The 27,519-nt window shown below is 36.8% G+C and overlaps 2 protein-coding genes across 9 annotated transcripts in view; one reads left to right on the forward strand and one right to left on the reverse strand.

Annotated features, from left to right (window-relative positions):
* Arfgef1 (ADP ribosylation factor guanine nucleotide exchange factor 1) overlaps positions 1-9,175 on the reverse strand; it is a 127,810-nt gene extending 118,635 nt beyond the window's left edge. For both annotated transcript variants that reach the window (XR_010050164.1, XM_063257412.1), the window contains exon 1: positions 8,994-9,175. Coding sequence is in view for 1 of the 2 variants with exons in the window: in XM_063257412.1 (XP_063113482.1) it covers positions 8,994-9,117 (124 nt within the window). In the remaining variant the exon portion in view is untranslated. The remainder of the gene's footprint in view (positions 1-8,993) is intronic.
* On the forward strand, positions 9,089-26,075 carry LOC134477894 (uncharacterized). 7 transcript variants are annotated; one of them, XR_010050168.1, is made up of 4 exons: positions 9,089-10,116; positions 13,895-14,092; positions 15,725-15,888; positions 20,464-26,075. XR_010050168.1 is itself a non-coding variant. In XM_063257424.1 (2 exons), exon 1 carries the CDS (start codon positions 9,089-9,091, stop codon positions 9,896-9,898), a length of 810 nt encoding a protein of 269 aa, XP_063113494.1. In that variant the 3' UTR covers positions 15,725-18,120. The 7 variants fall into 7 exon arrangements, 1 of the variants encoding a protein (XP_063113494.1); XR_010050166.1 differs by lacking the exon at positions 20,464-26,075 and adding an exon at positions 14,796-14,849 and having other exon boundaries at positions 15,725-18,120; XR_010050170.1 differs by lacking the exon at positions 20,464-26,075 and adding an exon at positions 14,796-14,849 and having other exon boundaries at positions 13,895-14,078; positions 15,725-18,120.
* The last annotated feature ends 1,444 nt before the right edge of the window (positions 26,076-27,519 follow it).

Below are 27,519 nucleotides of genomic sequence, written 5' to 3' on the forward strand. Positions count from 1 at the left end.
TATGTTTAACTATATTAAACCGATGATGTGGACAAGTCTATTGAAAATGACAAGAGAAAATAATAGTAACTACGGAAGATCACCTATATTGTGGTCTTATATGTCTTATCCATTGCATGTTTTTCTGGGAATTTGTTTTGCTGTCTTGTTATGATTTGTTTTTCCCTATAATACAGAGAGGATAGATATATATGTAGAAATTCACACATGAGACTTTTTAAAAAAATTATTTACGGGAACAGATTATATAATGCAAGATGTAATGAACAGATACTCTGAAAAGGAGACACTAAGAAACCCAATGCTAATTTTTAGCATTATGATATAAATTCTAACAATACTATTATTCACTGATCAGAATGATATTAGTCTAGTCTCTTGGGTTCAGTTTCAGCATATGTAAAGATGGGGACGGCTACCACAAAGAGAATGAAAGATGTGATGGTAAGATTATTGTCTTCCCCAGTGGTAGATCTTGAAGACCTGGAAAGCCTTCATCATCCTGTGATGATTTGATTACTTCTATAACATGCAATATGTATATAATGTGGGTGAATATGGGGACAACTATTGGTAAGAAACTAGAGACAGTTAGACAGACAGTGAAAATCTCCAGTGGACTTGCTTTGAAATCTGTATTTCTTTAAATTGTTTTTTTAACTGTTTTGTTCTGTTTTGAAATGTTTAATCTTACCCTCTTTGAGATGTAAAACAAGTGTGTAGGACAGATAACCATACTACTGAGTTTTTGTTCGATCAATGAGCAGAACTGGTTGCAGTGTCACTTTTTGAATGTCATTTTAAATACTTTAATTTTGTAACCTGAACAGCTATTTCTAAGATGACAATATGTAATTTATCAACCAGCGATTTCTTACCGTTTATTTTTCTGTAATTTTGTATTATTTCTACTCTTTTTTATCTCCATGTATTTTTTTTTTGTTTCCTTTTCTTTAAATAAAAAAAAAAAAGACCAGGTCTTATATTAATTTTTTGCTCCAGAGGAACAATAAGGCTTATTTTCAGATCAATGTCTTATTGTTTTGCATGAATTACAATCTACATTTATTTATGTAAAAAAAAATCTGTATTTATTGAAATACAGTAATGTCATCCTTTGGAACATGGTCTGAACTCTCCAAACTCCCAATTCCATCCTGAGTTTCTTGCAATTCCATTTCCTGTAGAATCACTGACCCTAATCTCTCATGTATAGTAATAGAATTCCCCTAAATGAGCACTTGTCCATGTAGACTGCTTGTAGTGCATCGTTACAACATACGATATATTGAACTAAGCACTATGAAGATTCAAACTACACACAACCACATTCATCATCAAGTGTACATGTTATTCATGCACTGGGTCTATACTCCGATTGAGCATTCAGCAGTAAGTCTGAAGGTTATCCATTTACATGGATGTTCTCTCTTGTCCAAAGGTTCTTGCTTGGGTATTTACAAATACTTAACTATAATTTTGTGGTGGACTGACAAATGGTGGTCACCTTGTAACAACCAGCTGAAGTGAAGGTTGTTGCCAACAGCATAAAAAAGAGTACTGGAGGGGAAGATAGTATGCTGCTGATTCTCCTGAAGAAGCCTGTCATGCTGGTTTTCCTGATATGAACTCAGATGTTCTCATCAGAGAACCGCAGGTCCTCACTGTCACTGAGGATGGTTGTGGTTCTTTTGAGAGAGCTCTGCTCCATACGTTAAGCATTACTTAAAAACCTGGGGGCTAGTAGAGAAAGTCCACTGGTACAGACTTTCTAGCTTCTACCACAGGCCTTTGGGCTGTGCCAGTGCAGATCCTTGATACAGATTTGCATGAGACATTGTCATGGGCTCTAGGCCTCCAGTCACACTCATGGAGGATACTGCCACAGCCTCTTATCTAGGTCTTCAGCTGGATTCTTTGGGTCTCTATTGTGTAGAAAGATTTCCCACACTCTTTCACATTTGATTCTTTGGGTGCATATTATAAAATAATCCTATAAATTATGCATCCTGTGTTAAATCTATTCCCCTGTAAATCCTGACTATAAAAACTTTACATTACCATTTAAGTGTTACAATCAATCCAATTATTCATATACATATACCTATATATACATATACATATATATATATATCTTTTTGGTAATTCAACAAGATCATCATGTGTTTAGTAGTACTAATTAGTAGTACTAATGTACTAAATGTGTCTAGCTGAAAATCTTAACTGGGGCTTCTATTTGGGGTAGGGTTTATAGTACACTATTTCTAGCATTCTGAAAAATCATGCTAGGGCTTATTTTCTAGTTAGGTCTTATTTTTGGGGAAATGTGGTACGACAAAAATGTTAGGATAAACGGCACTTTTATTATCTTTCAAGAGCTGCCTAAATAAATTACCATAAAATCAACGGCAATTTACTCTCTCTCAGTTCTGGATGCCAGATATCTAAAGTCAAGGAGTTAGCAAAACCATGCTATCCCTGAAGGTTGCAGAGAAGCATGTGCCCTTTTGAGCTTCTAGCATTGCCTCTTGACTGTGGCAGCATAACTCTAAATTTACACCTCCATTTTCACATGGCCATCTTCCTTCATGTGTTTCTGTGTTTCTTTCTCCTCTTTTCTCCTGTAATGGGAACTGAATCTAGGACTGTCACACTAAGACACATCCTCTGCCTTTGCTTCAGCTTCCCAAAGTACTGGGATTACAGGTATGTACTAGCATAAAAACTTCTGGATTCCCTTCCTCTTTTAAGAACTTGGATTTAAGGCTCACTCTAAATCCAAGATGATTTCATAGTGAGATCTTTGTATCTGCAAAGATCCTGTCTCAGAAGGAATCAAACAAGTAAAAGACACTACAGGAACAACAACAAAAAAAAAATTCACTGAAAAGAACTGACAACTCCAAATTGTTTCGTATCACTCTATCCATACACTATAATGTGTTCTTAGGAAAATATGTCCCATTACATCATCATAAAAGTTCATCATTGAAGAATTACAAAATACATGTAAAATGCTAAGTGAAATTGTTTTTCTTATATAAAAAGCTATTTTCCAAAAGCTCACTGTCCTTATGTTTCTCCACTAATATGAATGCCAGCTCCAATCATCCTGTACCTCTGACTACAATCTGGATGTCATCATTCAACCACTCTCTCAGAAAAACTTGCGAACACTTTCAAGATACACACTATCACTGGCCTCAACTAAGTTTCATATCTGCCACAGTGAGCCTTTAATAATGTGAAATTCTCCAGTAGCTTTCCCACACTTAAAACCCAAAATCTGCTCTCTGTTTTTTGCACTCTCTCCCAGGCACAGAAGCCTCCTTGGATTCTGAAACATACCAAGCACACACTCATCTTTCAGTTTCCTATTCCTGCTTCACCCACATAGCTTGTAAGGCTAAATCCCTGTTACTTCTCTGCTCAAATGTCAAGAGTCCTTTCTTGACAACACTAGCTAAAGTAGCACTCCTATGTTTCCCTTACTTTTCTAAACTATTTCTTTAGAAACAACCTGATAAAATAATTGTGATCTTTATTATCCTTCTCACACTATAATGTTCCATAAAACCATCTTGCACTTTATTGTTATTGGCACATCATTAGGAACAGTACCTAAAATATATGATGAATTCCACAAATATCTAAGTAAAAATACATCTAGTTTTCGTTACTTTTCAGATGGGGATGTCCCTATATTGTCAGTGTCCAGGGTTCTAGGGCTTAAGTAATCCTTCCACCTCAGCTTCCTAAGAGGTAGGCGCTACAAACATGTGTCATTGTACCCAACAAGAATCTACCTGTTTTGAAACTGCAATAATAATTTACCCATGCATTTTTCCTTTTCAACTTTCCTTCATCTATTACACGGGAAATATGATAAATATTTCCCCAAATCACTTTCCATTAATAACTTTCTCCGTAAGGTAAGCCTTAGCAAGATAAACTAGTTCCCTGTCACGGGATGGAAAAAAAAAAGAAAAGTAAAAAGTGCTATTTATCTGTTGCTACAAGTTGAAGTAAAAAAAAAAAAAAAGTGCTACTTAGAAAAGCAGTCTTCTTATTTAGATTAGTCCAGCTGCTCTTCTGCCTTTCTTCTCCTTCTCATACTGTCAACAGGACAACAACTTTCCCACTACACATGACTGTTCTGTTGGAAAAGATGGTCTCAGGAGGTAGGTTATAGTGTATCTATCTTTCCCCTTAAAGAGTCCTAAAGTTATTTCCAAGGAGCAATGTGTCCCAGATGTTAACTGCACTAATACTATACACTGAAAAGGGGTCAAGTTAATTTAGAAAAAGCTAAACAAAATTGAGCAGGTTTCTTCCTTGGAGGATATGAATTTTTCAGAATCTTAAAAGTATTCATGTATAATGTAAATTTCCAAAATAGAAACAGATTATACCCTGCAATGAAAAGTTCTTAATTAACCCAAACTTAATGTTTCAAAGACTTTCTACTAGAATTCGGACTCAAAGACATTTATTTCATTCCATGCTATACTGCAGCAAGGGTCTTAAAACCAATCAGTAATAGGAAAAAAAGGACAAATGTTCCTAAGCTCATCCTTCCAACTTTTGCATTCATCATATTCTTCCTCCTGAGCTATCTCAAAAGTTTAGGCAGTCTGGCTTACTAAAAACATTTTTTATTTCAGATATCACAGACATTTTTTAAAAGATGACTTCTTAATTGAATTAAATTATAATTAAAAGGGTCAGTGTGTGCAGGACATTGGGAATAAGTCATTTTATGGTAGATGGTAAAAAAAGACAAAAATTGAGTTACTAAAAATAACATAAAAGTGGGACCAAAGCACATATTTTTCTCTCCATTCATATATCCCTTTTTTATAACACTGCCTCCAAAATAAGAATTGGAGAAAAAAATGGGATCACTGAAGCAGAAGGCAAAACATTCTATAAAGTTTGAGTGTCAAAACTGTATTTACATTTCGAGAGAAAACTATAATTAAAGGTAACAGACTCATACTGTAAGGAAACAAGGTCAGTAGGATCACTTTTTGATAAGCAACATAAATTTATAACCTTTAAAGCCAAAAATTATTCCTCTAATGAAAATTCTCTTTTTCCATCATTCTCCTATTATCCTGGTGGGAAACTCCTCACTTTACCACTACTTCTATACATGCTTCTGATCCTTTGTAGTTATTTACTTTTTTTTTTTAAATTATAAAGAGTATCTATCTCCAGGCTAGCTTTCAACTCACTCAAACTCAAACTCAAAGTCAAACTCTAAGGATTCCTGCCTCAGAGTCTGTGCTAGGATTATAGGCATGTGTACCATTCCAGTTACTTCCCTTCCTTTTTAAAACTATCTTCTAATGCTTATTCTTTTTTCATATAAGTGCCAGTTCCCAACCTTGAATCCTTTCTAACAGAGTATCTTTATACATATCCAAAGTCAAGGTGCATAAGTTGAACTAGTCAGAGCCCTAACATCAAAGAAACTCCTAAAATTTATAAAAGGGCTGTCTGGGATGTCTCAATTATACCCTCCTTGATAAAGAAACAATGCTACTGTCAAACCCAATCCTACAACAATCCTAAATTCTTTGAAACTAAAAATAGCTCACTTGTCTCATCTGCCAGCAGATGGTCAGACTATTTTTAATTCAGGATTCTCCAGAGCAGGAGTGGATCAGACTAAGCTAGGGCAGCCTAGACAGCCTTTACTCTGCACAGCTCAAAGTTCACAGCAGAAAACTGTGAGAAGACAGGTATCAAGCGAGGGCAACAGAGAGTTAGTTGTTCCTAAGCCTGAGGGCTTCACATCAACTTGAACAATGAAAGGGGTGGTTTTTTTTTTAAGCCATTCAAAATAAAATCTGAAAAGTATGAAAATTTGAAGTAAGCTTTAAATAATTCTGCATACTTTTTAAAGATTTATTTTCTTTTTGTGAAATAAGTTTAGTATCTTTAAAAATGGTTTTTGTTGGGGCCGGTGATATAGTTCAGCGCTATAAGTACCTGTCTGGCAAGTATAAGGTCCCGAATTCAATTCTGCAACTAGCCCGCCAATTTAAAACATAATTAATTAATTTTTTAAAATGGATTTTGTTTTTAAGAAAAACCTCTAGATACTTTCTAAAAGCCTTAGGTCAAAAAATGTTCTTATGCATATATGCTAAGCTATAATTTCATAAATATTTACAGAAAACTAGTATTTGGCCATTTTTGTTAGAAGGTGGCTGAGTTGATTTTGAATACCAGTAATCATATGGCAATAAGGTGATTTTCAAACACAAAAAAGGGCAAAGTCTGGTATACAATATGTTTTTTTGCCATCCCTCTTTCTTCATCTCCATGTTGGCATTAAATAAATACCTGAGGGGAAGAGAATACAGGCAGGCATATTTAGAAGGGTTATAAGGAAACCAGGCATGGTGGCACATACCTATAATATCTAGTATTGAGTAGGTAAAGGAGGATTACAAGTTTGAGGCTAGTCTGAACAATTTAGATTCTGTCTCAAAACAGAAATTAAAAGCAAACAAAAAAATTTGTAAAAGACCCTGGGTTCAATTTCCAATACCACCACATAAAAATGTAAAAAATAAAAATAAAGAAGAAAATTATAGTAATGGTCACAAAATGACTTCTGTGCCTCCACCATCCAATCTCCACATACTAATTAATCTATAGACCCAGGACGACCACACCAGTTCATTGCTGTTTGCTTTTCTATCACACATTATGAAGAAATCAAAGGGGCCTGGCATAGGTCTCAACAGAAAAGAAAAGGTTCTACAAGTTTCTGGGGACAACACATATTTTGGGGATTTTAATTTACTGCAAGATATTAAACTTTCTACAAAGATGAAATGTGTTATCCTCCTGATCTCTGTTTGAATGATGATGTAGATGGATGACTGGAAAGGAAAGAGTTCATCAGGGATTTGCTACCACGAGATTACACACTGAGAATTTACTTTATAGAAAGTTAGATGCAATTTTTATGAAATATGGAGAAAACACCTTCCACATTTTAATTATAAAAAGTACCCTAGTGCCTAGTCCATCAAAATAAGTTTCTGCTAACTGTATGGAGGGGACTAAAAAAGTAGGATAGAACAGCTGGCACACACAGCACCATGTAATTTCTACATCTAGAAATGACAGGCACCCATTTAAAGAGCTATAGGCCCTCCAAAAATGCCAATCAAGAGTGGCAGGAATACTAAATGTACAAGTTAACAGAAAAGTATATTCATATTCACAGCACATTAGAGTGAGACTCTAGTTTTACTGAAAAGGAACTTAAAGCCCACAGAGTTGCCTACTACTGCTATGTAACAGAACTGGGACCCCAGACTTTCATTCCCATGAGCTGTCCACTAAGACATGTTTATGTATGTTAGTATTTTGGAGAAGAGAACAATATAGAAACATAAGACAGATGCACAACATACTTTCTTTAGCTAGTTAAAAAATAACATATTAAAATGTATTTTAACATGGAAAACTCAGGTCTCAAAACTAAAACTTTGTTTCGAGTCTTATGTTCTTTATCCTGCCAAATTATTTGTAGATCAATATATAACAATTCTTTTAAAAATCCTAGTATCACTCCCTCCTTCATGTTACTACAAAAAGAATTCATTTCAAGACCCAGGTATAAATTTAATTTTTCACACTACAAAACTGTTTTCTCACATATCTGGAACAGTCATTTGTTAGGTACGCAAGTAACAAAATGGGAACTTCTGATCAATGAGGGAAGCAAAACAAAACAAAACCAAAAAAACCCTAAAGGCACTATATTACAAATTCAAACATTTTTAAGTAGAACTTTCTTCAGTGTTTTTCATGTCAATTTTAAGGATCTAGAAAAAACTCTATAGCATATTATAACAAGTTAAATGGTAATATTCTATCTAATAATTAAAAAGCAAAGTTGCTTTTAATCTGCATTGAGCCCTTATTTAAGCAAACGTTTAAGTTATTATGGGTTTTCTTTACATCGTTAAGAACTTTTTTCTTCAAAGCCCATTTAACAAGCTTCATTTCTTTCCATTTGACTTAATCTATTTCCAGTAGTATAAAATAAAATGTAAACATTAGGAATATTAAATGTCCTGGATACTCCTCCAATTGATGCAAAGCAGCTATCAGTGTTCACCCTTTAACAATACCTTATCTGCCTACTCTGGCCATAGGTGTCATTGGGATTCCCCCTGCTTTGGGCTTCATTACCCTAGATCTCTTCCTCTGAACTGTAAATCACAATTGAAGCCTGAATGCAGCTGCTACTGTCCAGACATGTGGTTAGTGTCAGTGTCTTTCATTTTCCTTTCAAACCCTCCTTTTCCAAATTATCTAAAACCAATTTATCTAAAGGTTTTTTTTCCTTCCCCATTTTCACACCACCACCTCCACCTCTTAACCTCTCTCTGCTCTTGTTCTTCCAGGTCAGTCCAGTAGGCTGTACGTTACTGTTTTTCCTGTAGCAGAGGCGGAAGGATGTCAGAACCGACTGCACCTCGCCGCAAAACCCTTCTTGAGACAGTCAACAAGGGAACTCCTGCCTCTCTTCCCAAAGTATCACACCAACCGATAAAGTTACTGTAATTACAATTTGGAACCTTTCCCACGCCCAATCTTAACACATCGGCCCCACCTCAATTTTCAAGCTAATAAACAACAGCTCATCTTCTGCTTCATCACAAAGGGTAGTATCCAGTCTGCACTGCATACATAGTCCACCAATAAAATCCTCTGTCTCCAGCTGAACCACAGAACCCAAGTGCCCCGCGATCCTAAGCCCAGCCGCGTCCCTGCAGCCCAGCTGACTGCCCTTCGTCCTCCTCCCCTATAGTGCCACATATCCAGCCGAGTTTCTGTCAACTCCAGTTAGGCAGCAGACAGCTCCGCGGGGCCCGGGAAGTCGGCAGCGTAAGCCTAGGACAAACCCCCGGCGACGCCACCTCCAGCAGGCACCCCCACCCCGCCTCCTCCTTGCTCACCTAAGGCCACCTCGCAAGCTTTGCGCAGCTGGGAGTGATGCGCCTTCTTTACTTCCTTGTCGGCCAAAATCTTCTCCAGGGCCCGGGTCAAAAACATGTTCTTCGTCTTTTTCCCTTCATACATGGACGCAGAGAAGGAGGCGGCGGCTCGTCGGACCCGCGGCTCCCAGCGGCTGGAGGAGGGGAGGAGGAGGAAGAGAACAGAGAAAGGACGGGAGGTGGAGGAGGTGGGGGAGAGGAGGCGTGGAGGGCAGCGGCACAACCAGGAAGGGGAGGGCGAGCGGGGCCAGCCGCGGAGCCGGCCAGGGGCGTCGAGGTCTGCCCTCGCCCCGAAGGCCGCCCTCGAGAGCCGCGCCTGTCAGGCCTCCGCTTCTCTCAGCCTGGGGGTCGCTTCCAGGTCGCCCCTCGCACTTGTCCCTCTGGTCTGGCGGCGGCGAGGGAGCCGGGACGGGCGGCTGTATCCTGGGGCTGAGTCGGCGGTGGGGACGACTCAGAGGCCCAGTGAGAGCAGGGCTGCTTTGGCTGCTGTGGGGATGAGCACCCGCCACGGCCGCGGACTGGCTTCCATCACCGCCGGCCTGCCCCGGCCGCCATGTTGGGAGGAAACGACGCGTCACGCAGCGGCCGAACGGCTGCAGAAAAGGAAGCGGCGGCGGCGGCGGCGCTGCTTGCCCAGAGCTGCCGAGACGTCGGAGGCAGGGGGCGGAGGGCGACGCGCGTGGAGAGGCCCGAGCCGCAGCGCTACGGCGGCCCGGCGGGGTCTCGCCGCCTCCTGCGTTCGTCTGCAGGGCGGCGTGGGGCGTGGCGGGCGCCCTGCGGCTCCGAAACTAGCCCGAGGTGCTGCTCCCGGCGGTGCAGCGACAGAACCAGAGACCGTGGGTCCTGCCTCTGCTCCGGCCGGATAGGTAAGACTTCCTGGCTGCTCTGCACCTGCTTTTTGGAGATCCGCCTATGGGAGCACAGTCTTTCAGTTCCAAGGGTCACCAAAACACCCTGGCTCAATCTCAACTACGCCGGGTTTCCACCTGCCGCGCCGGATTTAAAACTCCGTTCCCAGGCACACGAAATTGCTGTTGGGACCGAGCCTTCCGATTGCCCCAGCGAGGATTCTCTGTTGGGAAAAGTAAGCAAAAAATCAGTTGAGAAGGATTCAGAAATATTTCATCTCTCTGTAGAATAAGTACATAAACTCTATTTCTGTACGCTTCTAAATTTGACTCATTTGTAGGGAAATGGATGCGCCTGGAGATCATGGAAGTGAAATTAATCAGATAGCTTAAATGTCGCGTGGTTTCGTTTATATGAGAAACTCAAAGTATAAACAGAGCAAAATAAAAATAGGTAATAGGAAACAGATTTTTTTCGCAAATTTGTAGGGGACTAAGGGAGGGAGGAAAGAAGGAGGAAAGGGAACATAAAAATTAAGATGTGTTGCGAACATGTATGTACGTGTACAACTCTCTGTGATGAATATACTGCAAACATACTAATAAAAATAATGTTTAAAAAATTTTTAAAATAGGCTTTGCAGGACAAAAAAGGTGTGTGTTTCTGACCAAGATCCCTTGAAGAACTGTGTTTCTCAATAAGAGGAAATCAGTTTCAGGTGACAAAACTAAGTACAAACAGATTAACACATGTGATTATATGTCTGCTTTAGTATCAATAATTAAAATGTCTGCAATATTTTTTTCTGAGCTAAACAATGATACTATAAAGTACATGCAGACAATTAACAGGTCTTCCTGGATGTCGATCCAGGATGTTTCAAATTCCAATCTACTGTAGTGATCCATTTAATTGTTAGACTGTCTTTCACTATTCTTTTTCCATTAAATTGCATTAGCAGTGCACTTGACCTAATGCAGCCATCCAAACTTATGGGTGTGAAAGCTATGATATGTCAAGATTTTGGAAAAAGCAAAAAGGCATAGGAAATAAAATGGAAAATTTGAAGATGACCTGCAATTAATATGGACACATAGGTTAATTTTTAAAACTTGATTGTCCTGAGGAGCAAATCTATAAATTCACTAATCTTGTTTTAAAGACTATCTTTAGATTCTTGGAAGTTAAAGATTCATTATATTACTGTATCAAACATGATCCTAATTTCTGTGTACAGTAAGACTATATGCTTTTTGAGACTAAACTCCTTACTGTCTGATCAGCAAGTCCATTTATGCTGCTGCTGCTTCAGTATAAAGTTAAATGAACATTCCCCAGTCTCCCCTGCAGTTGAATGTAGCCTTTAGGTTTAGTCCATTAAAACCAACAAACTTGGCAAAAACTTTCCATAATTATTTCCCTTTTTTATTCTGTAGCTAAACATAACTGAAACACAACTTAGAAGTCTAGGTCTCTGAATTTCGTAGAGCAGAACCACCCACCCATTAGGTATACCTGTGTTGGACTTTACATGAACATGGTAAACTGGTCAGCCTTATTCTAAATGGTATACTTGGTGTTCCTTAATAAATAGTACAGAGATCTTTGAGGATCTCACAGTCTGCCTTGGTGCACAGCAAAATTTATAGTCATCTTGGCTGCTTGCTGGTTTATTAATTTGTTGTTCCTTTCATAAAAGCAGAGGCTTGATTTGACTGTTCACTCCTCTATACCAAGCATCTGCTATATTGTTGGCATCGGAAAGGCCTTTGATATGAAATTGTTAAATGAAAACATGGACTAATGAAAGATATTGGGCTAAATGAGGCACAATACGTGCTCTTTTGGAGCTTATGTGATAGGAAAGAAATACAGTATTAAACAAAGCCCTAGTGAGTATATAATTATAGATTATTTGTAAAGTATAGTTACAGAGTGCTATGAAGCAGTCTACTTTAGATTATCGATTTAGGGATGTCATCCCAAGAAGTGAGCGTTAAATTGAGACCTAAAGAGGCAAAATTAACTAAGTCAGTATATGGAGTTAGGGAGAAGTTTGGCAGATTTCAGGAAACAAAAACAGTACGGCTAAAAATCAGGGTAAGGGGGAAATGCTGCCAGTAAGAATGAAGAGTGAGCCAGAAGATCATACAGAATCTTGTTGGCACTGTTACAGATTTAAGATTTCATCCCAATGGCAGTGGAAATCCATTGAAAGTTTTTAAATAAGGGATTAAGTGATCAAATTGGTGATTTATAAAAAACACCCCAGCAGACAAGGGGATTTAAAGTTTGAGTTTAGGCCGGGCAACATAGCAATTTAGTAAGTCCCTATATGAAGAGCAAACAAGTCAACAACACACAAATAAGCAAGGCTGCAGACGAAGCTCAGCTCAAAAGCCCTGGTTTCTACTCCTAGTAATACACACACACACACACACACACACACACACACACACACACGTACAATACAGAAAATGGAGTAAGAGAGGATGTGAGAATAGTGAGGAGCTGATTAAAATAGAAAGATTTGGTCAGGATCTAAGGCCTCAACATGTGCATGACTTCAGTAAACCAGTGGGTAATGGAGATGGAACAAAGTGGCCAGATATGAGATGCTTTTGTGGAAGAATGGTTAGAACTTTTGCACTGGCATGAAGGTGAGACAAAGAGGTCACAAATGAATCCTAGGTTTCTAATGAGAACCAGTAGGTAGAAATGCCTTTTGTAGTGATAGGTTAGTTTGGAATAGGAGCAGATTTGAGGGTAAAGGCTACACTTTTCAACTTTAGAATAATTGGCTCCTTTGAGATATGACTGACCTTTTTAGAAGGAATGGTTTTCATTCTTTTGTAAGAACACATTTTTTCTCCCTCCCTTGTTAGGATCTCTGAAATGTAGGAGTGATAGTAGGTAATCTTGAGAAGTAGGTACTCCCACCCACATGAAACTCAAGATGTTAACTCTGACCTAAAACTAAAGTAAGATTAGATTCTAGATTAAAGCTAACACGCTTGAAAGATAAAGGGAGAGAGAATATTTTCAGTCTTTTATTGACAAGTATACAGAAGGTGCAATGCTCAGGCAATTTTTACATTAAATCACTAACATTTCCCTGTGTATATGTTTCCTTTTATGCTTTATTAGTATTGTTGAATGCTTACACAATTATTCAGGTAAATCCAATCTCAATATTCATTTGGATTAAACTTGCAGTTTTCAAAATAATGCAAATCCTATTTCTGAACTTCTGAAATGCCTGTCATCCTCTAAGTTTTAAAAACAGATTTTTCTTATACATAATTACTTCCCTCAGTCCATTTTGCCCGTCAGTCTGAAGTCTCACCTTATCACCCAATAACCCTGCATTACTTTCTCTTTCATCTATAACTTTGTTATGTATTGACTGCTTTGACTTTTCTTTTTGGGTAATTTTTCCCACTTTGGTTCCAGAAGAATCAAATAGTATCACACAAAAAAAATGTTGATTTGAGGTCTAGTGTCTGTTGGTATGCTTTATTGTCATCCTCCTAAATATTTGAATAAATTCAGTGTAAAATGAAAATTAAAATCTAAATTTAAAAAAATTGTGTACTGTTTTTGAACTGAAGCTGTTCACACTGAGCTACATTCTCAGCCCTTTATGTTTTGAAACACGGTCTCACTGAGTTGCTAAGTTCCTGTACATTCAAGAAAACAACAACAAAAACACAACTCTGATGATTCCAATAGAATCTCATATAAATTCTTATTTCTTAGAGCTTTGAAAACATTCCTCAGTCTGACTCCTGAATTATTCTGGGGAGGAAAATAATATTCTTTTTGTCTCTACTCATCTTACGTTTGTTGGATAGGGCCTGCAAATTAGATTAACAAACACAGACTTGTTCATTTGTTTATTGCATGTACACAGGAGCACACTAGTTTATAACTCAAGGCATAGTTAGAACTTGGACTTATTTAACATCTTAATAAAGAACAGTAAATCTTATTGGTCTGCCTTTGATTGCCAGGACAAATTACGTGACAACCACAACTTGTTTATTTTCGACACATGATTTACAAGGTTTCAGACCCTAACTGGCTCCAAAGCAGAAAGATGAAAGGACATGGCATAGAAAAGGTGCTCAACTCATGGCACCCTGGATGCAGTGCATTGAAAAAGAGCCAGAGAAGGGATCAGCTGCTATGGAATAGGTAAAGCTCCAAAGGTAATGTCCTCCCTGCTTCCTCCATCTAGGCTCTACATCCTCACAGCCCATAGAGCTATGAACTCCTCCATGGGTTAACCCATTGTTGAGGTTTGGTGTTCTTACAATTAAGTTACCCTCTCCAGGAATCCCGTAGTCCAGCCACACTGACAAGAGCAACAGGCACAAAACCTTCAGAGAAGTGACAAGATAGGAAAAGAGAGTTCGTAGTATAGTCAGTTTGGGAAATTAAATATAGAGAAAAACGGTGGAAGATAGAACCTAGTAGTCAAATTTTTCCATGTAGATTGCTATCTTACTTTTCTCTTTACTAAGACAAAATACCTGACACCTGGAGTAAAAGGAGGAAAGATTTACTATACTTCACAGTTTGTAGAGGTTTCAGTTCAGAGTTGACTGGTTCCAAGGCAGGGCAGCACGGCAGGGGGGTGTACAGCATAAATGGTTCATGGTGGGTAGAAGGCAGAAAGACAGCAAAGTAGCAAGCAACCACAGCAGCTCCCTTCGTGCTCCTTATTTTCTAGTCAGGCTACCTACCCTTAGGGTGAGTTTAACTAAAAATCCAGTTTCTATAAGAGCACAGTTTTACTTTTTAAAAATTATCATTTGAAATTTTCTTTTGAAAAACCTGGTTTCATTACAAAATTTAATACCCACTTAATCATTAATATTTAAAACAGAGCAATTTACTTGTTGTTTACAGTCCTTTTCAAAGAAAAATGTGAGCCTGTGACTATGCTGCAGCACTGATGAAAAGGTACTTTCAAATGAATATACACAAATTGCAACTAAGGAAAGAAATAAGAAAACAATGGTTAAGAGCATGTGAAAACTTTAGCATGTGATAAAAGTAGATTTATATTTACTTCCACTATATTGTAACCTTGGAAAATTGACTTCTCTAATTTTTTTCTCAGTGAAAAGTTAGTAATAATATGTCATCAAATTGTATAGGATTAATCATCTTAAGAACTTTATGCAACATATATTGCTAATAAGAACTATATTAGTACTATGGATTGAAAGTAAGTACTTTCTACCTGCATAGAGAATATGTACCTTAAAGTTTTTAAGAAAATTTAAGAGTATACTATAAAACATTAGCATTGGATGGTTTAAAATTCAGAGAATATTATTATATGCTCTAGAACAACACAAATTTGCTTTTTTCTTATCTGTTTTCCAAAGTCTACCACACTTTCCCTCTGTCTGCCCTATGCAATGCATTTTTTCTACAAGACAATGAGCAGAATCTCTGAATTTAAAGAAATATTTCATTCATTCATTTACCTAATAAACAAGATGAATACAAGCACACCAGGAAAAGGGGAACTTATAAGCCCCTTCACATGAAAAGCCAGAAAGCAGACTTGATTTACCTTGCAGATGGCCCTTTTTATGCTAGTTATGCCATTATTGTGATCTTGGCAAAACTATGCTTCTCTTTTTAGTCAGTGTTTCTCATTTTTTACTAAGTAGTGGACTTCTTTTCATATGCCTTATCTGAGTGTGAAGTATACAACAATGTGAGAAAACAGAGAAAGAAAGGAATAGGTACCGGAGGTAGAAGAAAGAAAAAAGCTTTAAAGAAGGGATAGAATATAAAGAAACTTTTTTGTTTTTTGTTTTTAGAGAGGATCTCATGAAGCTGATCACGCTGGCCTCAAACCTGTGATTCTCCTGCCTCCTGCCTTAACCTTCCAAAGAGGTTTTAAAGGATGAAAAATCTGGAAAGAGAGAAAAAGGAGTTAATTATGAGTATTTAGGGTTGCTGAAAGATGAACAAATGCATGCAGGTGTGGATAAACTTGGTGTTTATATGGGGTAAATGGTATGGAAATATAAGGGAGATTTGAAAAGGTGAATGGGCTGGAATGTGGGCTACATTTGGGGTGGAGAGAATGGGCAGGAAAGGAGGTCACAATAAAAGATGGACTGAATTGTTACAGAGGTAATATAGCATAGTTGTTTAGAACATGGGCTCTGGAGCCAGATTTCCCAAATTATAATCCTGGTTACACTACTTATTAATTGTGCAAGTTGAGAAAATTATTTCAATTATTTATGTTTCAGTTTCTCCATCTATAAATCAGAGATAGTGATATATTCTTCATTTCGTTGTCATACCTGGTTCATAATAAGCTTTAGATAAATGTTAACTATTATCGTTACTATGGGAAATTAGTTGAAAAATGAAGAGTGGCTGTATATACCACTCTTAAAACATGCCACTTTAATGTACTGGTTATTTTGAACTAAATGCAGTTAAAAAGCAGATACAAGAAAATCTCCCAACCCTTCTCTTAGTTGCCTAAAATCAGGACATACATTTTCAAAAGTCATCTATCCTCAGGACATGAAAATTAGTGGAGACAATTCTAGACCCTTATCAACAGAAAAACTCTACCAGAAGAAGTGTTATAACTTATGTCTAGAAGTCCCCTAAAGCCTCATGCACTCATAGGTTGGAGTTTTAGGAAGTGGCTGTATCTAGAGTGTGTAATGTAGGGAATGATTCTTAAGTGAGATACTAGGATTAAGGGTGCCCCCCCACACTGGTGTGAGTTTTAAAAACTTTTTGGCAAAAGAAAGTCCCAGGACCAGATAGTTTCATTAGTGAATTCAATCAAACGTTTAAAGAAGAAATAACTGAGAAAAAAAGAGTAAACACTTTCCAACTCATCTTATGAAGCCAGCATAACTCTGAAACCAAAGCTAGATTTTTTTTTAAAAAAGTACAAAAAGAGAATTACAGACAGATATTCTTCTTGAAAATAAATGCAAAAATGTTTAACAAAATAGTAGTTAAATTTAAAAATACATAAAATGAATATATCACGACCAATAAAGGATTCATGCTGGGAATACAGAATGGTTTACTATTCAAAAATCAATTAAGTGACCTCATTGACTAAAAAGAAAAACTGCTTGACCGTATCACTCAATATTCTGTGTCATATCATTTGAGAAAATTCAACATCCACTAATGATGAAGACTTAGCAAGCATCCTCAACCTCACAAAATACATCTTCTTAAAAACCAGTTGTTATTCTTAATGGCAAAAAAACCACCCTGAATTCTAGGATTAGAAAAAAGGCAAAGATGTCTATTTTCATGACTGCTATTCACATCATACTGAAAATCAATCCTAGTACCATAAGGCAAGGAAAATAAATAAAAGACATATAAGTTAGAATGGAAGAAATAAAATGTCCTTATTCATAGTCAACATAATTGTCTAGTAAAAATCTCAAGGAATCTATAAAAAACAAACAACTCCTAGAGCTTATAGCAAGGTCACAGGATATAAAGTCAATGCATAAAAATAAATCATATGTTTATATATGGTATGATTTAAATCTAAAGTAATCCCCAGACATTTCATGTATTAAGAGGTGGTGCTTTTGGGAAGGTGATTAAATCATAAGGTACTATTAACCTGCAGAAGAAATTTCAAGATAGCCCAACATTCATGCCATGGCATGAGTACTGTTGGCTGTTCTCATTGTCGGAGATGCTGTGGTCCTTCCTGTCACTGAGGATGGATGCAGTTCTCTTTGGGGGAGCTCTGATCTTTACTTTGGGCATCACTTTCTGACTTTAGTACAGATCTTTCAGGCTGCTGACACAGATCCTGCATTGCACTGGTACAGACTTTCTAGCTTCCATCACTGACCTTTGGACCTTCCCAGTGCTGGTCCTTGACATGGACTTGCATGAGACATTGTCAAGGGCTCTAGGCCTCCTGTTGGACTCGTGGAGGGCATTGCCATGGGCTCTAGGTCTCTAACTGGGCTCATCCAGGGCATTGCCATGGCCCTCAGCTGATTCTTTGGGTCTACTGTGTGGACAGATCTCCTATATGCTTTTGCATTTGACTTGTTTCGGTGAATATTGTAAAATCTTATAAATTATGTGTCCTGTATTAAATTTTTTCCCTTGTAAACTATGACTACAACAATAAGTTTGAGAGTAAGCCTGGCAACTTAATGAGACCCTGTCTCATAATAAAAAATAAAAAGAGGTAGATGTGGTAGCTCAGTAGTAGAATTCTTGCCTAACATGTGAAGCCTTCAGCTCATTTTGCACTACTGAAGGGGAAAATCAAAACTAAAACAGCCTCAATCTAAATGTTATACTTTATATGACAAAGATCAAAATATAAAATAAAAAATTTTCAGGTAGAAACTGGAGAAAATCTTCATGATTTGGGGTAAAGCAAAAAGTATTTATAGATAACATCAACACATAATCCAAAAAGAGATTAATAAATTATACTATGCAAATTTTAAAAACTTGTCTGTAAATGACATTGCTAAGAGAAAAAGACTAATTGAAAACTGGAGAAAAGTTTACAAATTACATGTTTGACAATTTATGTTTAAAATACATTAGACTTTTAGGGAAATGGTGTAGTAATAAGTGACAACAAGTTAATCCGTGTGAGATTTGGAATCCAGATACTGAAAAAAAAAGAGAGAAGGAGATCCCTGGGAAGAGGAGTGGATCATACAGGAATATTAAAACCTACAGAGGAATTGGTACAACTTTGAAAAGGGAAACTATTTCTCATTAGTTTTTTCTCTTATCTTTATCTAATTCTGTAAATTATCCTCTAATTGCCAATAGGATCTTTTGTATCATTCTCTCTTCTTCTTTTCATGTCATATAGTTTAAGATTTGAGATTGTTTTTTCCTTTTCTGTTCCCATTCCCACCCTTCTATATCTTTAATAGTGAAACCATAAAGCTTTATTAATCTTTATATCTAATGCAATACAACTACTGCTTATACCTAATGCTATACTAGGGTTAAAATTTTTTAAAATTTTTTATTCAAATTAAAAGAAAGAAGGATATTAAGATAAAAGAGGACACAACAACATAATAACACAGGTCAGAACAGAACAATTTAAGCAACATAGTGTTTCACCTCAAGATAAGCTAACATAACAGTAGCTACCATAGTGTCTCTTTCCTTGAAATATTTGAGTATAACTTCATATATTATAACATCAAACACAACATGACAGTGTAAAACCATTCAAGGGAATGAAAGTATTACAGGATATTTAGAACCAACTAACAGAAACGAACAATGGTTTCTATATTATCTCCTTGTCTATAAAAAATTTTGTTTATACTATCACATATAATAAAATCCAATAAGATACAACATGATAAACTGATGGAGACAGAAGAACAAAAGCTTTATGGGACTTTAAAACAAGATGATATTAAATCAGCACTAGCTATTATATTGTCTTTTTTTTCTTCAAAATAACTATTCATACTATCATAGACAATAAAATCAAACAACCCAGAATAAAACCATTCCAATTAATGAATGAAAACACTATATGGCTTCAAAGCAATATAATGGGGAATCATGTTTACCGCATACTTTTATGTATTCGAACCATTTCTTACATTAGGGAAACTATTCGGTATTTATACATGTGAGTGTGATTTATTTCACTTATGAGTATGGTCTCAAGCTGTGCCCATTTATTTATAAATATCAATGTGATCATTCTTTATAGCTGAGTAGTACTCAATTGTATAAAAATACCACAACTTTTTTATCCATTCCTCAGTTGATGGACACTTAGGTTGTTTCCAAGATTTGGCTATAACAAATTTTGCTGCTATAAACATGAGTGCACATATATCACTGTGGTATGATGCTTTCAGTTCTTCTGGAATTATGCCTAGAAGTGGAATAGTTGGAACAAATGGGACTTCCAATCCCAGCTAAATTCTTTTCTACCATTAGTAGAGACATAGCTGTCACATTTATCAGACATTAGTTAAGTTGTCTTACTGTTTACATCATAATTGTGGATTTATTCATTGGGGTTAATGGTGGTACATAATTGGTTCTTATTGTATGTTACTAACCAGTTTATCTTGGATGATACTACTGTACCTGATTTGCTTGATATTACCAGGGTAGCAAAATTGTTGCTATTAATTATCTTTGTGACATTAACAATACCAAATACTTTGGCAGAGAACTTGGGGTTAGGCCAATAATACTGCATCCTCCCTCCCCAAATTAACAAAAGTGGTCAGATGTTGGAGTTGAGGCATGTCAAAGTACATATTGGTTAACAAAACAATTCAACAGGAAGAGCTAGCCATTTTAAACTTATATGCACCAAATACCAATGTGCCCAATATCATACAAGAAATATTAATGGACATGAAAAAAATCAGATAATCACCAATACAGTTGTAATGGGGGACTTCATTACTATCACAAACAGACAGATCAACTAGACAATAAATCAACAAAGAAATATCTGAGTTCAATCAAACTTTCAAACAAATGGATTTAATATGTTCATAACTCGTATGTTTGTTTCCAGGGAGCATCAGTACTATCAGTGGTTCATGCCAGCGGGAACATGTTAGCAGATGTCTACAGTGTTCCATCCACCAACACAGTAAACATTCTTATCACAGCGTGTGAGATTTTCTTCAAAACAGACCAGTATTAACCTATAAAGCACACTAAAGGAAATGCAAAATTAGCCCACACATATTTTCAGATCACAGTGCAATGAAACTAGAAATCAATGAATGACAACAGATCCTATGCAAACCCATGAAAAGTAAACAGTACACTTCTGAATAATCAGTGGATCACATATGAAATTAGGGAAGAAATTAGTCTGTTCAAACAGACTAAAAATCAAACAACAATGACAATATGACATACTGGCACCTATGAACACAATGAACTAGTCCTAAGAGGGAAGTTTATAGTGGTGAATTCTTACATCAGAAAAACAGAGCTAGCTCAGACAAATACCTAGTGACATGCCTCAATGTCCTAGCAAAAGAACAGTCCAAATCTAAACCTAATACAAGAAAAGAAATTATAAATATTAAAGCAGAAATAAATGATATTGAGACTTAAAAATTACAAAGTATCAATGAATTTATGAGTTAGTTCTTTGGAAGAATAAACAAAATAGACAAACACTTAACAAATCTTACCAAAATATGGAGAAAAAAGGACCCCAAATCTATGTAATTAGAAATGAAAGGTGAAATCACAATGGATTCTACCAAAATCCAGAAGATCATCAGTAACTACTATGGGAAACTGTATTCTAATTAAATGGAAATTCAGAAGAAATAGATATATTCCTGGATACATATGAATTAAGCTGCACTAAGAAGATACAGAAATATCTCCTGACTAGTCCAATATCACCTAATCATATTGAAGAAGTAACTTTAAAAAGGCTACCAAGAAAAACCCAAATCCTGACTGATTCATGCTGCAGTCTATAAGACCTTTACAGATCTAGTACAAATATCCCTCAAACTTTTTAAAATTTATTTTTAAAAGGGTAAGATTAAACAGAACAAAACAGATTATAAGGAAGCAATTTTAAGAAACATGAATTTCAAAGCAAGTCCACTGGAGATCTTCACTGTCTTTCTCTAGTTTTCTTCCAAATAGTTGTCCCCATCTTCACACACGGTGAATACATATTGAACATCATAGAACTAATCAAGTCATTACAGGATGATGAAGGCTTTTTAGGTCTTCAAGGCCTGACATTGGGGAAGTCAATAATGACTACCATAATGTCTCTCATTCTCTTCATAGTAGCTGTCCTTATCTTTATGTATGCTGAAATTGAACATAAGAGACTAGACTAATATCACTCTGAACAGTGAATAATAGTGAACAGTGAATATGTATCATACTGCTACAGAGTTAGCACTGGGTTTCTTAGTGTCTCTTCTTCAGAGTATCTGTTCATTACATCATGCATTATATAATCTGTTCCCGTAAACAGTTTAGAAATTCTCCCCATGTGTGAATCTCTACATGTATATCTATCCTTTCTGTATCATAGGAAAAACAGATCATAACAAGATAACAAAACAGATTCCTAGAAAAACTATGAAATGAAAAAGACATATAAAACCATAATATTAGGTGGTCTACCATAGTTACTATGCTTTTTCTTGTTATTTTCAATAGAATTGTCCACGTCATCAGGCATAATATAATTGAACATAACATTACATAGCTATTTTAATAAAAACACAACTTTGGAGACATTGTAGGACTTGAAAAGCAGTCAATAATCAAACTGGAATGGGTATCTTATTACATCTTGTCATCTTCAGAGTAGTTGCCTCTACTCTTAGACTTGATACTATCAAGCATACCAAATTTGAATAAAATCGGCAAGGCATAACAGCAGTCTAACAAACCAACTTTAATAAGATCAGTCATAGTAAGACAATGTAAGTAATACAGGGTTTCAGTTTAAGTTAATAGGAAATTAAGGATAGTTACCATAGTATAGCTTGCTATTTTTGGGATGGCTGTCTGAGCCCTCAAATCTAGTATGAGTAGACAGACCAGAACAAAATAAACAGAGCGAGACTAATGTGGCTTTTAAATCCTGATACACTATTAACAATGTTCTCTGCCTTCCTTTTTTAGGCAGTTCCTCACCTTTCCCCTTCTCCGGATGCTTTGTATATTTTGGGTTCCACTAGCTCCTTTAGTTTTTACATTAGGTGGTCAACCCATTATCTATCTGATGTTGCTGAACCTTTTTACCCCTGAGCTTGATCTTGAGCTGTACTCCTTTATTTACTAAAGCCACTAGGTTTTCCTTCCTTCCAGCTGTGTAATGCTACACTGCACAGCGGTGTCATAACTTTCCAACCTATCTGTGGCTGCTGGATGAGCTGTCCCTATTTCTCTCTGGTTCCCTGTCACACAGAACATCATTTTCTCATCTTTGACTTTCAGTTTATTAACTGTCTTTCAGGTTGAGTATATTTCCTATTCAGAGCATCTCGATGGATCCTGCCTCCTAATCTACTCTGCCTGTGTTTGTTAGTGTATCAAGACTATCTCTATTAAAGATTATAGCCTACCTTCTCTGTCTCATCTCTGCTATTCTATTTTTCTGCTATTATTTGTACACTTTTCTCCTCCATTCCACTGTCTGCCCCATTCATTGAGGCCTCTCTGCCACTGTTGCTGGAATCCTGGTATTTTTTTTCTCTCTCTCTAGAATGTCCTTCAGTATTTTTTGTAGGGTTGGATTGGTGGCCATGAACTCCCACAGTTCCTCCTTATCTTGGAAACATCTTATTTCACCATTAATTTTGAGGGAGAGTTTTTCAGGGTACATCAATCTGGGCTGGAGTTATTTTCTTTCAAGGCTTGGAGTGTTTCCCCCCAGACTCTTCTCGATTTGAGAGTTTGTGTTGATAAGTCTCATTATTTTGATGATTTTTCCTTTGTAGGTGGTCAACTTCTTTTCTCTGGCCACTTTTAATATTCTGTTTTTGTGGTGGATTTCTGGGATCTTTATTATATGTCTTGGTGTAGATCTGTTTTGGTTGTAGTTGGTTGGAGTTTTGTATGCCTCATTTATCTGGATATCATTTTTTTTCCTATGCTTGGGAAGTTTTCCTTAATTATATCTGTGAATAGCCTTTGTAATTCATTTGTGGTTACTCCTGCTTCTTCACTCACATTTTTTATTCTTAAGTTATAGATCCACTTGTCATCTTCTAGCCTTTGAATTGTTTCTTCCTGGTTCCTTGTTATTTTTAAGAGATCTTTTCTTTCATGATCACCATTATAAATCTCTCTTCAAGTTTCAAAAGACTAACTTTAGTTTCTGTCAGGGCATTTTGCTAGCTTTTAATGGAGTTTTTAGTTTCCTGGTAGTCTTTTTGGATCTGTTTCATGTATTCTAGATTTTGTTTATCTTCTTCACCAAAGGTTTCTCTTCCTTTTCTGGGTTCCTCCATTTTTCCATCTGTATTTTCTTGTGAGGGGCTTAGCATTTCTTTAATTAATCTTTTCATATCTTGCCTCACTTGGATTAGAATTTCAGTTTTAAGTGTATCTATGAGGTCATGAAGGTATTTCTTTATGTCTGCTGATGTTGTGGCTAATATTGCATGATTACTGCACTGATTCTCTTCTGTATTTACCTCTCCTGGGCTTATTTTCCCAGGGTCAGTGCCTGGAGATTTTTTCTTATTTCTATCTCTTGTCATGTTTTTGGTTTCTTTCAGACAGATGGGTAGTGGAGGTCTCTGGCCCTCTCTGTATTGTTTAGGTGTTTCCTAAGTGTGCTGACTGAGGTTTTGCTGCCCTCTCCAATTTGCTATTATCTGAGGTGCACGCAGGGTGCATGTGGGCTGGCCCCTCACCTCTGAGCCAGTCAACTGGGAAGTACCTTCAGCATCTTAGGCTGTGCTGTGGCAGACGTCACAGGGTTGGGACAGTTTTGTCCCTAGCTACTGGGTCCCAACCAGGGGCGTGCCTCAGCCCAAGCAGGTCCCACCAGTCCTCTGGGCCAGGGGTGGCTGACTGACACCACCATGGCACCAGGCTCTGCCCCACTCCAAGATGTCTTACAGCCAGCAACACCTGCAGCGGGACCCAATTTCCAGCACTCGCCACAAACTATTACAGTTCTCCACCTTGGCTTCACTCCACATTGTGTCGCATCCTCCTGCCAAGGGCCCGGGACTCACCAATTCCCCTTATCAGCGGCCATGGCTTTAGCGGGACCTTGAATCGCCCAATTCCTCGGGGCTCCCAGCACAGTGTGGACCGGTCTCCTCCTCAAACCCTTTAATGAAATCGAAAGGGAAGCAGTACTCCCAAAATCATTCCTGGAAGCAAGCATTATCCTGATTCCAAAATCAGAAAGTGACCCAACTGAAAGAGAGAATCACAGTCAAGTCTCTTTATTGAATATAGATACAGAAGTCCTCAATAGATACTGGCAAACAGAATGCAACAAATGATCAAAAAGATCATACATCATGACCAAGTAGAATTCATCCCAGGGATTCAGAGATGGTTTACCATACATAAATCAATAAATGTAGTATACCACATAAACAGAAACTAGAACAAAAAATCATATACTCATCTCAAAAGACACAGGAAAAGCATTGAGCAAAATGCAACATTCAATCCTGATTTTTTAAAAACTGAAGAAAATAGATACAGAAAGAAGGTCTTTTATCTCAGGCTGATTTTAAAAAGCCATCTATGACAAACTAAAAACTTATATTAAATGGAAAGAAACCAAAAGTTTTCCTCTAAAAATAGAAAATGATACAAAGATGTCCATTATCATCACTCTTGTTCAATGTAATTCTCAAAGCATTAGCCAGAGCAATTATACAAGAGAAAGAAACAAAAGGGATATAGATAGGAAGGGAATAAATTAAATTATTATTTTCAAATGACATGCTCCTGTACATGGAAGACCTTGAAAACTTCACCAAAAGACTCCTAGAATAATCAAATTTAGTAATGTAATAGGACACAAAGTCACCACTCAAAAAGCAATATAGTTTCTGTACATCAATAATAAATTCACCAAGAGAGAAATTGGGGAAACAATACCTTTCACAACAACATCAAGAAAAATGAAATACTTAAAAATTAACCATGGAACTGAAAGACTGCTACAGTGAAAACTACAGTGTTGAAGCTGTTGAAGCTGAATACATGTGCAGAGCTGTGGCACAGCCGGGAATGGCTGAACTGAGAGGGAGGAGATATCTCAGGGGGCAAGATAGGCCATTGCTGAGGCTGCCTAGAGACTTTCTGGACCGTTTTCCTTAATTAGCATCATCTGTTGCTCTGAAGGGTCCCTGAACCCCTCCCAAGATCTTGCTCAGGTTTCCTGGGTTTTCCACATAACTTTTTGCTTGTTCTGATTAAATATAGGCTGCCCAGGGTCAGTCAAAGTTATGAGATCTGCAGAGGATTTTAGTCCTCCTGGAGCTCTAAAAATCATGCCGCTTGTCTCATTCCTTTGAGCTTTTGCTGTGCATCCATTTGGGAGATTGGGGATTTAGGCACAGACTCCAACATTACAGTACTGAAAAAAGATTTGACTGTGGACTGAAAAGTGTACCTAATGTGAGCTAAAATAAACCTTCCCTTCTTCAACTTGTGGGTGTTGGGTATTTTATCTTAGCAACGTGTAAAGTAAAACACACAAAATGGAATACTACTCTGCCATAGAAAGGATAAATGTGAATCATTTGTAGAAAAATGGGCAAACCTTGAGCTCATAATGTTATGTAAAGTAAATGACACACATTAAACTTAAATATCACAGTTCTTCTAATATGGAAAACTTAATATATAAATAGAGTGCAAAATAAAAGACAGAATTTTTGAAAAAGAAAAAATTAATGTAATCCAGCATTGCTAATATGTCTAAAAGCGTACATTGATTTAATATAATTGTTTTATGTGTTTCATATATTTTTTGCTTCTTAATCTGGTTATTAATCTGTGTTTATAACAATGAATTTGATAAAGACTTATAAAATAAATCTGATATTGGTTAAAAAAAAACCCTTTAACAGAACTGGGGATTTAGCTCAGTGGCATAAGTGCCTGCCTGGCAAGCATGAGGTTGTGAGTTTGATCCCCAGTACCAAAACAACAACAACAACAACAAAAACCTTTTTAAACAAGTCGTTAAAGATATTCTTAAAATTCTCAAAAATAAAACATAAGAATCCCAATTTAATAAGTGGACCTCAGTTCATGAATACTTTTGTGAACAATTGGTTCACAGACAAAAGCATGTGGCAAAATTTTGTGTGAACTCTGCATCAGGTGATAAACATGACCACAACCATCTTTCCTCTGCAAACATGAACATGGCGAATTTTTCCACAATCATGGAGCAAATTAAGTTTGTGAGCCGTTACCATTGTAATTGGTAAAAAATCTTGAACATACATTCTTCTAAAGAGGATACAGACAGAAAGGAACTGTATTCAACATTAGTCCCATTAAGCAAATATAAATTAAAGCCACAGTGAGACACTACCATCTATTTTTTAAATGACTAAAAGTTTCTGGCAATGTCAAATGCCAGAGAAAAATTAGATTGATTTCTTTTCAGATATTCCTGGATCAAATACAATGATAGGGAAACTCTGGAAAATAGTTTGGTAGTTGCTTATAAAGTAAAACATTTAATATGTGACCCAGAATTCCTACTTATGCATATTTACCTTAGGGAAATTAAAACTTAGGTTCATATAAAAACCTGTACACATTTGTTTATAGCAACTCTATCCATAATTACTCTATACATAGTTAATAAAAACTGAAAACAACTCAGATTTTGTCTTTCATTTCATAAATAACTAAATTGGAATATGATTATACAATGGGATAGTATTCAGCAACACAAAAGAACAAATTAAATGATACGTGCAACAATTTGGACTAATCCAAGAGCATTATGTTGGATGAAAACAGATAATCACAAAAAGTTTTGTATTTTTGGATCTTGAATGGTCCCTATAGGCCTATGTGTTATAGTCTTGGTTCCTTGTTTGGCATTATTGGAAGGTGGTAAAACCTTTAA

The sequence above is a fragment of the Cavia porcellus genome, unplaced genomic scaffold (genome assembly GCF_034190915.1).
Source record: "Cavia porcellus strain 051 isolate PalLab524CR breed Dunkin Hartley unplaced genomic scaffold, mCavPor4.1 scaffold_10, whole genome shotgun sequence".
Classification (NCBI taxonomy): Eukaryota; Metazoa; Chordata; class Mammalia; order Rodentia; family Caviidae; genus Cavia; species Cavia porcellus.